Source organism: Molothrus ater, chromosome 16, assembly GCF_012460135.2.
Source record: "Molothrus ater isolate BHLD 08-10-18 breed brown headed cowbird chromosome 16, BPBGC_Mater_1.1, whole genome shotgun sequence".
Taxonomy (NCBI): domain Eukaryota; kingdom Metazoa; phylum Chordata; class Aves; order Passeriformes; family Icteridae; genus Molothrus; species Molothrus ater.
The window spans coordinates 7,131,061-7,144,250 of record NC_050493.2 but is presented as its reverse complement, the minus strand read 5'-3'; the positions used below and the strand labels follow the sequence as shown (position 1 = coordinate 7,144,250).

At 46.0% G+C, this 13,190-nt stretch overlaps 1 protein-coding gene across 1 annotated transcript; it reads left to right on the top strand.

Moving 5' to 3' along the window:
• Positions 1 to 355: 355 nt before the first annotated feature.
• On the top strand, positions 356 to 13,021 carry DAGLB (diacylglycerol lipase beta). The gene is given in 16 exon segments (XM_036392820.2): positions 356 to 534; positions 1,207 to 1,358; positions 3,500 to 3,674; positions 4,145 to 4,406; positions 4,484 to 4,609; positions 5,737 to 5,864; positions 6,776 to 6,902; positions 7,241 to 7,324; positions 7,750 to 7,827; positions 8,198 to 8,225; positions 8,228 to 8,277; positions 8,361 to 8,488; positions 8,957 to 9,025; positions 9,121 to 9,193; positions 10,193 to 10,446; positions 11,878 to 13,021. Coding segments are annotated over 16 exon segments (2,022 nt in total). The 5' UTR covers positions 356 to 439; the 3' UTR covers positions 12,071 to 13,021.
• The last annotated feature ends 169 nt before the right edge of the window (positions 13,022 to 13,190 follow it).

Below are 13,190 nucleotides of genomic sequence, written 5' to 3'. Positions count from 1 at the left end.
TGCACAGTGAGCGCTGGCTCTCATTGCTGGCCCGGCTGAGCGCTGTTCCTGCCTCCCTGCTCTGTGCAGCGCAGACCCGCGGGAGGTAGCTGTGACGTCATTCAGCCGCCCTATTGGATCCCTGTTCCGGGTGTTTGACGTCACGGGGCACCGACGTCACTGCTCCTGTATGCCCCGCCCACTGGGGGCCGTGCTGCGCACGCGCCCTGGGCGCCGCCGCCCTTCCCGCCGCCTCGCGCGCGCGTCCCGGAACGGGGCGGGGCTCCCGCCAGGCGCGTGCGCGGCCCCGCCCGATCGGGGCGGGGCGATGTCCGCAGGGCGGAGTGGGAGCGCGTGACGTCACTGCCCCGTGAGGTCGTGCCCTCCCCGGCGGGCGGTGAGGCCTGAGGCGGGAGGAGCGTGTGGGCCCTGAGGGAGCGGCGGCGGCGGGACCCGCAGGATGCCGGGGCTCGTGCTGTTCGGCCGGCGCTGGGCCATCGGCAGCGACGACTTCGTGCTCCCGGGAGCCTTCGAGCTGTTCGTCAGGCTGGTGTGGTAAGGAGCGCCCTGGGGCCGCTGCCTGCCGGCCCGGCCGCTCAGCGGCGAGAGGAGCGGTGCCCGCAGCCCGGGTGCTGTGGGCCCCTGGGACAGCTCGGGGTCGGTGCACGGTGCGGTGCCCGCGGCCCGGGTGCTGTGGGTCCCTGGGACAGCTCGGGGTCGGTGCACGGTGCGGTGCCCGCGGCCCGGGTGCTGTGGGTCCCCGGCACAGCTCGGGGTCGGTGCACAGTGCACGGTGCGGTGCCCGCGGCCCGGGTGCTGTGGGTCCCCGGCACAGCTCGGGGTCGGTGCACAGTGCACGGTGCGGTGCCCGCGCTGCCGCTGCGCTCCGGGCCGCCCTCACCCGCCGCGCTTAATCCGCGAGTAGCGCTCGGGTGTTTCGTAATGAACGCGGTGACTGCTTTGTGTCCGCGCTGCTCCGGGAGCCCAGGGAGGCGGCGATAGCACCGGGCAGGGAGCCTGTGGCTCCGTGTGCTCTCGGCGGAATTGTAATTCCTGCTGGTTGCTCGTGTAGTGGTTTCATTCCGACACTTCCCTTATGTAACAGGTCTCTTGCTGTTAATCTTTGTGCGGTGCTTTCATTGAGGCGACCACTATCGATCAGGTGATCGCGTCGCAGCAGGCACTTCTCCCTTCCTGCTGTAACTGTTGTTATCTCCCTTCCCGCAGGTGGATTGGGATTTTTGTCCTTTACACTGTTCACAAGGGGCAGTTTAACTGTCCTGGGGGAGGATTGCTGCACAGCTACCTGCTCGGCCTCATCATTCTTCTGGCTTCCATAATATGTGCGTTATGTGCCCTTGTATACATCAGTATGCAAGGTAAATAGTTAATAATGGTGTTTTGTCTTTATCTAGTAGGATTATAATAGATGTCTGGTTTTAATCTGGAGCTGACATACAACCTATAGAAAATTGAAACGTTTTAATGGTAGTCAGACTTGAAAAACTCCAACAGCATTAACATATTTACTTTAATAGTATTACCTTTGTTAGTCTGCAATCTAACATAATGAATAGATACAGCAGCTTAGTTCAGCTAATGTTCATTGCTGTCAGAGCATCCTGAAAACTCTGTGTGTGACCTCTGATGTAACACTGCTCCACCTCTCTGACAGGGATTTAGGGAAGTGTGTCCAGAATCATTTAGAATCATTATCCTGTTAGTTCTGCCCTGCATAGGCAGGTTTAGGCATATCTTGTGAAAGTCCCTTAGCTGCAGTGGGCTGCCTGGGGAAAAACACACAGAAAAGTGAATTGTATAAATGTCATAATAAAACTGACCTTGAGTACTGTTAAATAGAGCAGGACCACAACTTGAAATGAATGGCTGAACAGAAGTAAGGACCACAGTGCAACTTCTAATTATTGGTAGAAATGGTTCATTTTGGGTTAAAATTGCTAGGAAAGCTTTTTTTCGGGTGAGGCACCTGATCATTGAAGTAATGTTAAGAAGATTAATTTGAAATGTGTGTGTGGTCTCTGGAGTAACAGATGAAACTCCACAGTTTCCAATATCTTGGTTCCCATGACTCACTGAAAATAAGTATTTATGCTTCTGTAAATAAGTATTTATACTTCTTTCATTTAAGCAATTTTAAGAGTGCATGAAGAGAAACTATGACAGAGCAGAGCCTGATAATCCTGGCCTTGAATCTGACCACTGGTTTTCCTAGAGTTTCCAGAGGAGGGGAAGTAAGATCAGCCAGATGTGATGTTTATATCAAAGTTTCACAGAATATCCTGGGTTGGAAGGAACCCACAAGCATCACTGAGTCCAGCTCTTAAGTGCATGGCCCATACAGGGGTCAGGCCCATGTCCTTGGTGGTGTTAGCACCAGGCTCTAACCAAAGCTGCAGAGGTGAGGGATGTAACTGTAAATAGCAGTGATGAAAGAACCTTGTTCACTGGGAAAGTACAGCTGTGAGGCCATTGCAAGTGAGAAATTGAGCAATTCTGAGGCTGAATTTCCAGGAAAACAAAGGGTGAGGTGTGTTGGAATGCGTGGGTTTGGGCGTGCTGGTCTTGCACCAGCCCTTGTGCTGTCCTGAGGATCAGTGGTGCCAGCAGGGAACCTGCCTGGGGCCCTCACACCCTGGGGTGCTGTAAGAAAGGAAAGTTGTTTAGAGGAAGCACAGCTCCATCTGATTGTGTCTGTGTAAGCATACACAGTGCTGCAGGACAGGCTGCGGCCTGGAATGGGAAAAGGCAACCTCTGGATCAAAGGCTTTTGAAACAGCTTCATCACTGGGTGTGAACCACAGCTTTGTTATTGGAACAGTTCCCAAAGTTGTTTTTCTTCTGCAGCCTTTACAAATCACTTGTCTGCACCTGAGCACTCACACCCCACTACCCATTACCTTGGGATCAGCAGACTGGTTTGAGAGATGAGCTGGCCAAAAGTTACTCCCTTTTTTATTGCCTTGGAGTGCTGAAACTAAGAGGTTATTAGTGAATTAACAATAGAGAAAAGAGCCTGAGAAGCATTTGTCCTGGTAATGGTCCTACTTTTGTTCTCCTATTATTATTTAGTAACTCCAGTAAAATAACTTCATTGTAGCCCAGCAGAATAGGATTTGAAAATGAAATATTAACCAGCTAAAAGCTAAATAGAATAATAAGAACAGGCCCCAGGAATGATGAGGAACTGTAGGTGAGCCAGTGCTCCTGGATGCAGCTGCTCTATGGGCACAGCACTGCTGCCTCCAGTTCAGTGCAGAACTGTCTCTGGCTAGAGTTGGTTTGGGTTTTAGTGGAGTAGATTCTAAGAATCACAGCTATACATCCATTGTTTTTCTTAGCTTCAATGATAGCTTTCCATTAGTATGAAAGAACTTGATAATTTCACTTAAATTTCTTACTTTCTGTAAAGCCCAGAAAGTTCATATTTCCAGATGGGATTTTATGTACTTGAGGTGCATTCGTGAACAGTTCTTGTTTTAAATTCTCTCTCTAATTTCAGGAACAATTTCCAATCCAGGCCCAAGAAAATCACTTCCCAAAATACTTTATACTCGCCTGCTTCTCTATTTCCCTGAATTCATCTGGGCTGTTGTGGGAGCTGTGTGGGTGTCAGACAACAGCGTGCAGTGTGAGAAGACTGTGATAAATGGCGTCATTGGGACAGTTATTGCAAGGTAAAGGTGCCTCCCCACAAATCTGAGCTTGACTGTGAATGGGAAAGGGAAAATGAGTTGGTATCCTTCCCTAAAAAAGCTGCTTGCCTTGGGAGAGAAAGTGTGTCCTGCAGTGAAGGAGAGGAGGTGAAGGTCAGAAAGGATAAGAGGGGCAATGGGAGTGTAGAAAACAGGATAAATATGAAGAGTGTGGTAACCTGATCACTGAGCTGGTAGTGAAAAAATGGAGCTGCTGCTCCCAAAGCTCTGGGCTGTGGTTCCAGGTTTGGTGCCCTGTTCTGGTTCCCAGAGTATTGCAAGCACAGTCCAAAGAGCTGCAGCCTCAGCACAGCAGCAAGAGGTCTCCCTACAGAATTCCAGAATTCCCCAGCTTTGGTTTCGGGCTGCCAAGAAGCGTAGTTGGGACTTGCTGCACGTTGTCAGAAGTGTCTGGTTTCACAGTCTGTATCCCACTCCCCCCTCTCTGGCAGCTGGATTATCATCATCTTTACCATCATTGGAGTTGTCATTGTCTTTGACCCCCTCGGGGGGAAGAAGACGTTCTACCTGCCCGAGGGCGTGAGCCGCAACCTGGAGAGCAGCCACTCGGGGCAGCTGCTGTACAACGTGAAGAGCTCTGCCACCAGGGTGTGGGAGAAGAGGATCAGGCTGCTCTGCTGCTGCATCGTGCAGGACGACGACCACCGCGTGGCCTTCACCAGCATCGCCGAGCTCTTCCGCGCCTACTTCTCAGTAAGAGCCTTGCTCCTGTTTGTGTTGGGCGTGGAGCTGTGGGGTGGTTTTACAGAGCCTTCTGTGTCTCTGTGCAGGACACTGACCTGGTGCCCAGTGACATAGCAGCTGGTCTGATTCTGCTCCATCAAGAACAAGATAAAATGGAAAGTTGCCCCAAAGAGCCTGAAGAAGTCCTGTGTCATTCTCCATCATCTCTTGTGGTAAGATGGGCTTGGTGCAGCCTCTGGTGTCATTGTCCTGGGAAATTGTGCCAGGTCTGCTTGCCTTGGGAGAGAAAGTGTGTCCTGCAGTGAAGGAAAGGAGGTGAAGGTCAGAAACGATAAGAGGGGCAATGGGAGTGTAGAAAACTGGATAAATATAAAAACTGGATAAAAACCCTTCTTTCTGGAGAGGGTTTTCTTGTTTTATTTTGTTTATTCTTTTAATAAAATTAAACACTGCAATAAAATTCATAACAATGAATTATAATTCATTCATCTCATTTGACCACAAACAATAAGTTTGTGGTCAAAACGTTTTTCTGCTTTTGTATGAGTAGAACTTTGAATGGGGAATCAAGTCCAAAGAAGAAACCATTTAGGACATTTGATCATTGATTTAAACAGTTGGGAGAGAAAGGGAACAGAGGGAGAATGAATATTTGATACTGTTTGCATACAACTGAGAAGGTAATCTAGTATGTACTGTGGGCTGTTTGTCTGCTGCAAGTACCCAGACAAGGTAAGAAGCAAAAATAGCATCTTTTAAATGCTTGCAGGTGATGGATTCGTTTCCTAACTGATTTTTGCTGGTCTTCAGTGGAAAAGTGCCTTTGTAAATTTTTCCCCTCCTTTTAACCTGTGTTTCATAGATGTAGGTAGTTTTAATTTAACCAGGAACTCTGGAGTTCCTGGTTCCTTTTCTTTAAGAGGAACTCTGTCAAGTTCCTTTGGAATGCAGCCAGTGGGATGGGGTTGTGCTTTAAAAGTCTGGAGCAGAGAGCTCTGCTGCAGACTCTGCAGCCTTCCCTTGGACATCCTTAGGTAACATAACTGCAGTGAATGTTTTCAGCATTCAGCTTATCAATGTAGCAGCATTGGAAGAAACTGATTCACTGAGAGCTTTTCAAGATCCTTGAGCTGTGTAGCTACATAAATAAACACAGATTTTTTCCTGAAATACAAGTGGCTATTTTTAGTTCCTCTTAGACCTTGAGGTTTTCCTTTTGGGTTGTGTGTATTTCATAATGCTTTGATTTTCACTAGCCTGTTTTCAGTTTTATTCTGAGGCTGCCTAACACAACTTCCTCCCTTTCTCTCCTTCCTTTTCTTTCCCTGTGTGCCTCCAGACTGATGATTTGGATGTTGAGCTGGAGAATGCTGCTCACTACATGCTGTTTGCTGCAGCTGCCTATGGCTGGCCCTACTACGTGTACACCAACCCATATACTGCACTCTGTAAGCTCAATGGTGACTGGTAGGTTTGACCTCAGAGCTTAAAAACACCCAGCTGCCTTCTGTTTAACCAGTCTGAGCAGAAATAAAATAGTTACAATAGCAGTATTTTTGTTGCATTAAATTATATCACTCTTGGGTGTACATGAGCTTGACTGCTGGAGTTATCTTTCAGAAATTCAGAGAAACAAAATTCCAGTGCCTTTCCACTCTCAAACAGATTGGGATTTTTTTCCATGGGAAAAGTTTGTGATTGTGATAAAAAATTCATTTAGCAAAATGCCAAAGGAAGAATTCAAATTAAATGAAACATGTTTTAAAATGAGGCTTTTTAGAGGTTCCTTTTGGGCAGATTTACATATAGAAATAAAAGTCTATCAGTAGTTTTCTCTGTCCTGAGGAATTATCAGAAGTTCCCTGTCCCTCCAGCCTTCTTTTTGTTCCTTTTGACCCCTTTACTCAGGAATGTTTATGGTCAGTAAGTAATTTTGCATATTGCTAGATAGGATTACTCTATGTGACCACTGGTATTTGTGACTGGAAGAATAATTTTTGTAATTACTAATATGAAATATCCATATAATTTACTGAAATATAAATCACTTAAAAATTATCACATAATACTGTGGATAAAGCATAAGATCAGACTGCTGTGCAAATTTTTGTTTGAATTTCATTTTTCCTCATTTGTATTTTATCTCAGTGGCTTGTGATGTTAAGAATTCTTTTCTTAGTGCACAGTTTGCTCTGCCAATGGTCCTGTCACAAGGCAGAGGTAACATCTTGCATCAGGGTGTTTACTGCTGCTATTGCAAGGAGAAAGCACTTTTGATTCCTGCCAGAAGGCCCTCTGCAAATTTAACTGAGTTTGATTCCTTGAAAGGAAACCTAACAGATTGGAACATGAAAGTTTTTCTCTTCTGTGTTTGTTAGTTGCAGAAATAGACCAACAGATTCTGAAATAACGGGCGGTGATCGTCACAACTTTCACTTTGGATCCATCCTAAAAATAACAGGGCTGCAGTACAGAGACTTCATTCATATCAGCTTTCATAACAAGGTAAACAATCTGGACAGGCTTTGGGCAGGCTGTAGTGATGAATTCAGGGAAAGCAAGGCCTGAAGGGTCTAGTTTGCCTTCAGCATTTACGAAGTGTAAGATGCAAAGCCAAATGAAAACACTGAGTGTGGATTTCTTTTCTAATCTAACAGAACAGCCCCAAAACTATTGATATAAATCTGTCTCAGTGCTGAAAAAAGGCCCTTAGACTAACCAAAAAAGAGACCAATTCAACTTCTTTCCATAGTACAGTATGGAGCTCAGTAAGAGCTTGCCCTTGTAAGTGCTTGCCCTTACAAAATGTTGGTGTCTTTAGTGATTACATTTTTCTCCTCCAGATCTATGAGATTCCATTTTTTGTTGCTTTGGATCACAAGAAAGAAGCTATTGTGGTCGCTGTGAGAGGAACCTTGTCCTTTGAGGTATGATGCATCTGCTGTCAATAATTAGCTTTATAGAAATGAGTCAACTCCCAGGACCTAGAGGAAATTGTGTTAGGCTGGCACATGTTAAAATAACTCACTCCCAGGTATGAGTCTCCCAGGTTTAAGTTGTGAGCCCCCCTGCCTTTGGATGGGTAATATTCCCTGTGCTAGGGGGAGGACAGGCAGGGGTGATTCCAAGTGGCTGTGAGTGAAGGTGCATCCATAGTGGGGTGTCTGCAGTTGGAAGTAGTTGCCAGGCTTGGAGCTGTGCTTGCTGTGTGTTTGCTGGGGCTGGGGTGTGTGGTGGGATGTGCTGTGCTGCTCACACAGCTGGCAGCCAGCTGTGACAGGGGTGAGCAGCAGAGCACAACCCAGGAGCCTCCCAGCCCTGCAGGGAGCTCTGACCGAGCCTTTGTTCACAGGACATTCTCACTGATCTGTCAGCAGACTGTGAAGACCTGACACTGGAGGAGGTCCTGGAGAATGGCTTTGTGCATAAGGTGTGTGTGTGCAGCCTGTGGCTCTCTGTAGGTCAGCTCAGCAGTAGCAAGCTAAAAACACCTGGGATCCTTAGTTAAACAGAAGAATATTCTCCTTGTCAGATGGATTGCATGAATTATTTCAGTGTTTGGTGCATCAAATGCTGCCTCTGGCACTGCAAGGTAGAGTTTTTAATAATCCTCTTGTCAGACCTAATGTCCTTATGAAATATCCCCAAACCTTTTTAACCCATACATAGAATACATAGAGGCCTCTTGGTTCTAGCCAGACCTCTGTCAGGAGGATGTCAAAGAGAAGTTGTATTTAAACTACAGCTGTATCACACCTCAGATTAGAGACACCCTTCTAACCTGAGCTGCTCTCTTGTAGGGAATAACTCAAGCTGCAAATTACATCTATCGAAACTAATAAATGATGGAATTTTAAACCAGGCTTTCACAATTGCCCCAGTAAGTTACCTTCCAAATAATTTGATTTAAAAATTACCCACAGCTTTTTCTGTGTCCATCTAAGTTTGTCTTTCTATCTGCAGGAATATAAACTTGTGATAGTTGGTCACAGTTTGGGTGGTGGGACAGCGTCCATCTTGGCCATCATGCTCAGGAACTCCTTCCCCACCCTGAGGTGTTTTGCCTTCTCTCCCCCAGGAGGGCTCTTAAGGTGAGAGGCTTCTGCTGCTGCTTCTGTGTCTAAGCTGTAAAAGTCAAGGCAGCTGCCAGCTCTGTTAGCTGCTAGCTGTGGGCTGACTGTGGGGAGAGTTTGCATGTTCTCCACTCTCCACTCAAATTCATTTGCTCCATCTGGAGTTGAGTTCTTGATGGAGAATGAAACACATCTGGGGAATTCTGTCAGGCAGAACAATTAGAGTTTAAAATAACTGTTCCAGTTATTAACTGGCTTGTCTGCCTTGGCCTGCTGGACATCCACACACCCTTGGAGTCAGCACTGAAGTTACTCTGTCACCTTCAGCAAGAAGGTCTGAACACCCACTGAGGCACTGACTGCAAATGGTGCTGCCACATTCTTGTATTTTTACTGAATTATAATGATCATCCTAAAACTAAAGTGCGCTTATCTCCTTAGTGTATCTAAACTGCTTTTTTTCTTTTTTTTTCTTTCTTTTTTAAGCAAATCACTTGCAGATTACACTAAGAATTTCATCATTTCAGTCATTGTTGGAAAAGACCTTGTTGCAAGGTAAGATGAAAATACTTTTAAATTGATATTTGGAGATGTGTTTGATAGTAGACAATAGGAGGCTTTGCTTTACTTTGTTCTGTGTGTTTAAACAGGTTAAGTATGCCCAACATGGAGGATTTAAAGAGAAGAATAGTGAGAATTGTGGCAAACTGCAACAGGCCCAAGGTAACCAAATGCAGTTCCTGGTTAAAATTGTGGAATTGTTACCTGGGTTAAGCCCCAAATTTAATGCAGTGACTGCTGGTGTATTTTTGATCTTAAAACTGAGAGTTACAATTGTGTTTCAGAACAAAATTGTTTGCATTTAATTCAGTGACATTTGTGTTATTCTCCTATCCTGTAAAGTTGTGTTGTTGGAGAATAGGATTCAGTAAGACTCCCAATATACTGGTTTACAACATCAAAGGCCTGAAATTATCTGTTTGCTAGTTTGGCTGATAAAAGGAAACTGTTAAAAAACAAAAATGGGAATAAAACCCCAAACCACTAAAGTGACAAAAAGTTAGTAAGATTACCTACTTTAATAGTGTACTAACTAGTACCAGTAGGTAAGCAAATTGTTGATTTTACTTATATATTACTATCAGAATTCATTTGGAAAGCAAATATTTCAGTGTTACAGTGTTAAATTTTTACCTCTTTTTACTGTTAGTGGGAAAGAGTTTTGAATGTGCTGGATCAGGTGGTGTCAGGCAGGATGGTACTGGAGTACAGAGGTGTGGCTCCAAGATTCAGAACTGCCATTTTTGAGCATCTGAATTTGAATCTGCCATGCCTCAAGATTTCCATGCAGTGCTAGGGATGAGCAGAGGGTCTGTGTGATGTCATAAATGCAGAATAAGATAATGGACAGGTAGAAGTTACAGGTGCAAGAAAAGTTCAACCTGCAGAGCAAGAACCCACATGGAGTAATTCAGCTGGTGAAGATGGTCATGTTTTCTGTAGTTTTACTGGAGGCTAAGGATCCATACTGCTGAAATTAATGTTCCTGTGGGGAAAATTCAGGAGGAAGATCATTATCAAACACAATTTGGGGAGCATGTGCATAAAGTAATTTTTAATCTTTTAATTGTATTTTCAGAGGAAGTGTGTGCAAGCACACAACTAGGATAAGTTACTTGAAGAAATGCCAAACTTGACCTGGACTGTTCTCTCTGATTTCAGTACCAGATTCTGCTGCGGGGGTGTTGGTACGAGGTGTTTGGAGGAGACCCCGATGATTTCCCCACAGAGCTGGATGGGAGGAGCCAGGATGCCCTGACCCAGCCCCTCCTGGCCGAGGAGAGTTTAATGGTTCATCGGTCACCTTCATACAACGCCCTCGAGGAGGAGCCACACTTGAACTCACCCCCTCAGTATCCTCATCTGTATCTGCCTGGAAAGATTATCCATGTTGTTGAAGAATGCAGCTCTAAAAGGTAAGTGGAATGAGGAGTGTCACTCTCCTGTCTCCCTAAAGCTCCTTTCAAAGTGCCCATTTCCAGCTCTGTGCATCTCCAGTACCCAGTTTTGCTTATTGCACATTACCCAGTTTCCAGTTTCTATTCTGTGTCACCCAGCTTCATCTGTTTCACTTCAAGCCCTGGACACTGTTCTCTTTTGATGTCTTATCCTGCCCGTTTATTGCAGCTGCTGAATGAGGACTTTAAACCCAAACCTGGCAAGTTCAGCTTTGCCAGGTGGCAGTTTCTGCCCAGGACTGCAGATCTGCAGTGTCCTGGTAGGGGTGGAGTGGTAACAATTCCTCATTCCTGAGCAGTCTCCTGAGTGCTGGCAACAAGAAGGAGGTGCAGTAGTGCCTGTAGGGCTGCCCCAGTACCCAGTGTGTGCCCACATAGTCTGTACATTTTCCTGTCACTTGCTGCTTTTCTGTGGATGCAGGGAGCTGAGACAAAGACACCAGAGAGCTGAAACTGCTGGAAGGGTGAGGACTGTGGCTTTGTTGGGGCAGTGTTGTGTTCAGGGTTTTTTTTTGTGGGTTTTTTTGTTGATGTTGGGTTTTTTTAGACAAAGCAACCTGAAATAGCCCATAAGCCAGGCAGGCCCTGATAGCTTCTCGTGTTCTGAAACAGAAATCAGAGCATTTTTAACTTGCACAAGACTATCTTACAGAAGAAAAGAGAAATTGCCCCTTACAGAGAGGAAGAAAAGGACTGGAGAAGAAGTTCACTTCTTTCCTCCCGTTCAGTAGATCAATGTTTTGTTTAAGCTTCACATCTTTAATTTCTAACAATTTTAATACTGGCTTTACAAGTTAGATACTTGAACACCTCTGACCTGGGCAGGTTTTCCCAATGGCTGCTCTTCTGCTTTATTGGGCAAATTTATTTTCTTTTAATTTCTATTACTCAACAGCACAGCAGTTAATAATGGGAGTTTTTCTAAGTAGGCCTAGCACACCAGAGCCCCCATCATGTATTTGGGATTTCATTTTACAGACTGGTGCATCCTATGTGCAGCATTAAATGTATTGCCTGGTCTCCTATTGATACCACTGTGATTTATTCCCCAAATTTGACATTAACCACATGAATGTGCAGTGTTCAGTGCCCTCCCCCTCCTAGCTCAGGCTCTATTCTGTGTTTTTGGGAGCAGAATTATTTGATCTCTGATGGCTTCTTTCCCTGTTAAAGCACAGGGAATGTGGTGCAGTTCTGCCCTCAGGGACACTTCAGGGCAGCAGTTCTGCTGTTTGCTGAAGGGCAGACCTGCAGCTCTCTGGGATCCCACCTGCTGCTGAGAGAGGGCTCCAGTTCCTCCCTCAGCCCTGGCCAGAGTCTCAGGGTGCCCGTTCCAGTTCTGACAGAGCCATTTTGTGTTTGTGCTGTGTTTATGTTTTTTTTCCCTAGGTTGTGTTCTTCAGATATTAAATACACGGCACGATGGTCAAACGAAACCGTCTTCAGCAGCATTTTAATAAGTCCCAAGATGATCACAGACCACATGCCAGATGTTGTGCTCAAAGCTCTGAACAGTTTGTCTCAGGAACATGGATCGTGTCTGTCTTGTCAAACACGAGAATACAACCCCAGTGCAGTGTAAGCACAGCTCCAGGAGGACCTGGGGGTTTTGTTGCAGGTTTCAGGGATTCAGGACACATTCCACTTTCATGCTTAAGTGGATTTCAGTACTTTTCTCACATTGCATAAAATGAACAAGGGTCTTAGTGCCCTTGCCTCTGCAGCACTCGGGGAATGTTGTGCTGGTGAAAGCACAGACCGTGGCTCTGTGCTGAAGGCTGGGCTTGCCCAGAAGGGATCAGGATGAGGAGCTCCAGCCCAGCCTGTGTGTGCTGGCACAGCAGCTGAACGCTGACCAAAGTGAATGTGTGAGAAGCAGGGGGCAGAGCAGAGCCTTGCCAGAGCTCATCCAGCACCTGCAGCTCCACTTCTGCTCCCTGTCCCTCCCTGGGCGGTGGCAGAGCCCAGGGGCTGCAGCTCAGGGCTGCAGGGTGAGCGAGCCCGGCCCAGCCAGGGCTGGGGCTGGGGCTGGGGCTGGGCACGCTCAGTCATTGCACTATGTTTTTCTTACAGATTGTGCTGGGATCCCAGGGTTGCAGGGGAGGGCTTGTTGTGGTTAAATGCTGCTTGGATATACATGTGCAATATTCTTTAATCTACCTGTCTTTTGTATGTGTTGATCTACATCACTGCTTTTATTGATTTTAAACTAAAACTACTTAATGAGAAGGAAAAAAAACTGTTCAGGCCCTGGCATCATGTTGGTCACCTGCTCTAGCTCCAGCTACTGAGCACCACTCTGATCCTGCCAAGAACGTGTAACCAGTTGTAATGATTTTTAAAAAGTGGATTCCTTGTTTCTAGTGTGTAAGTAACTATTTTAAATTTTTTTCCTTTTTAAGGCTCAGCAGCATTTATTTAAAAGAATTGATGTAAGTAAATTATGATGTGGTTGAGAAGTAACTGTGTGGATGTTCCTGCTGTGATACTCGATATGGAGACAAAATTAAATAAAACTTTGGCTCCTGTGCAATGGCAGGTACCAGTGCTGGCTGTCAGAGCAGTGAGGTCAGGCAGCACCAGGAGGGACCGTGCTGCTTTTGGGGCCCCAGCCTTGGGTGCAGCCACTCTGGAGGAGGGGAGGTAACAAACACACAGAGCAGGGCTTTCAAGAAAAGCCTGGAATCTGGGCCATTTAAGCA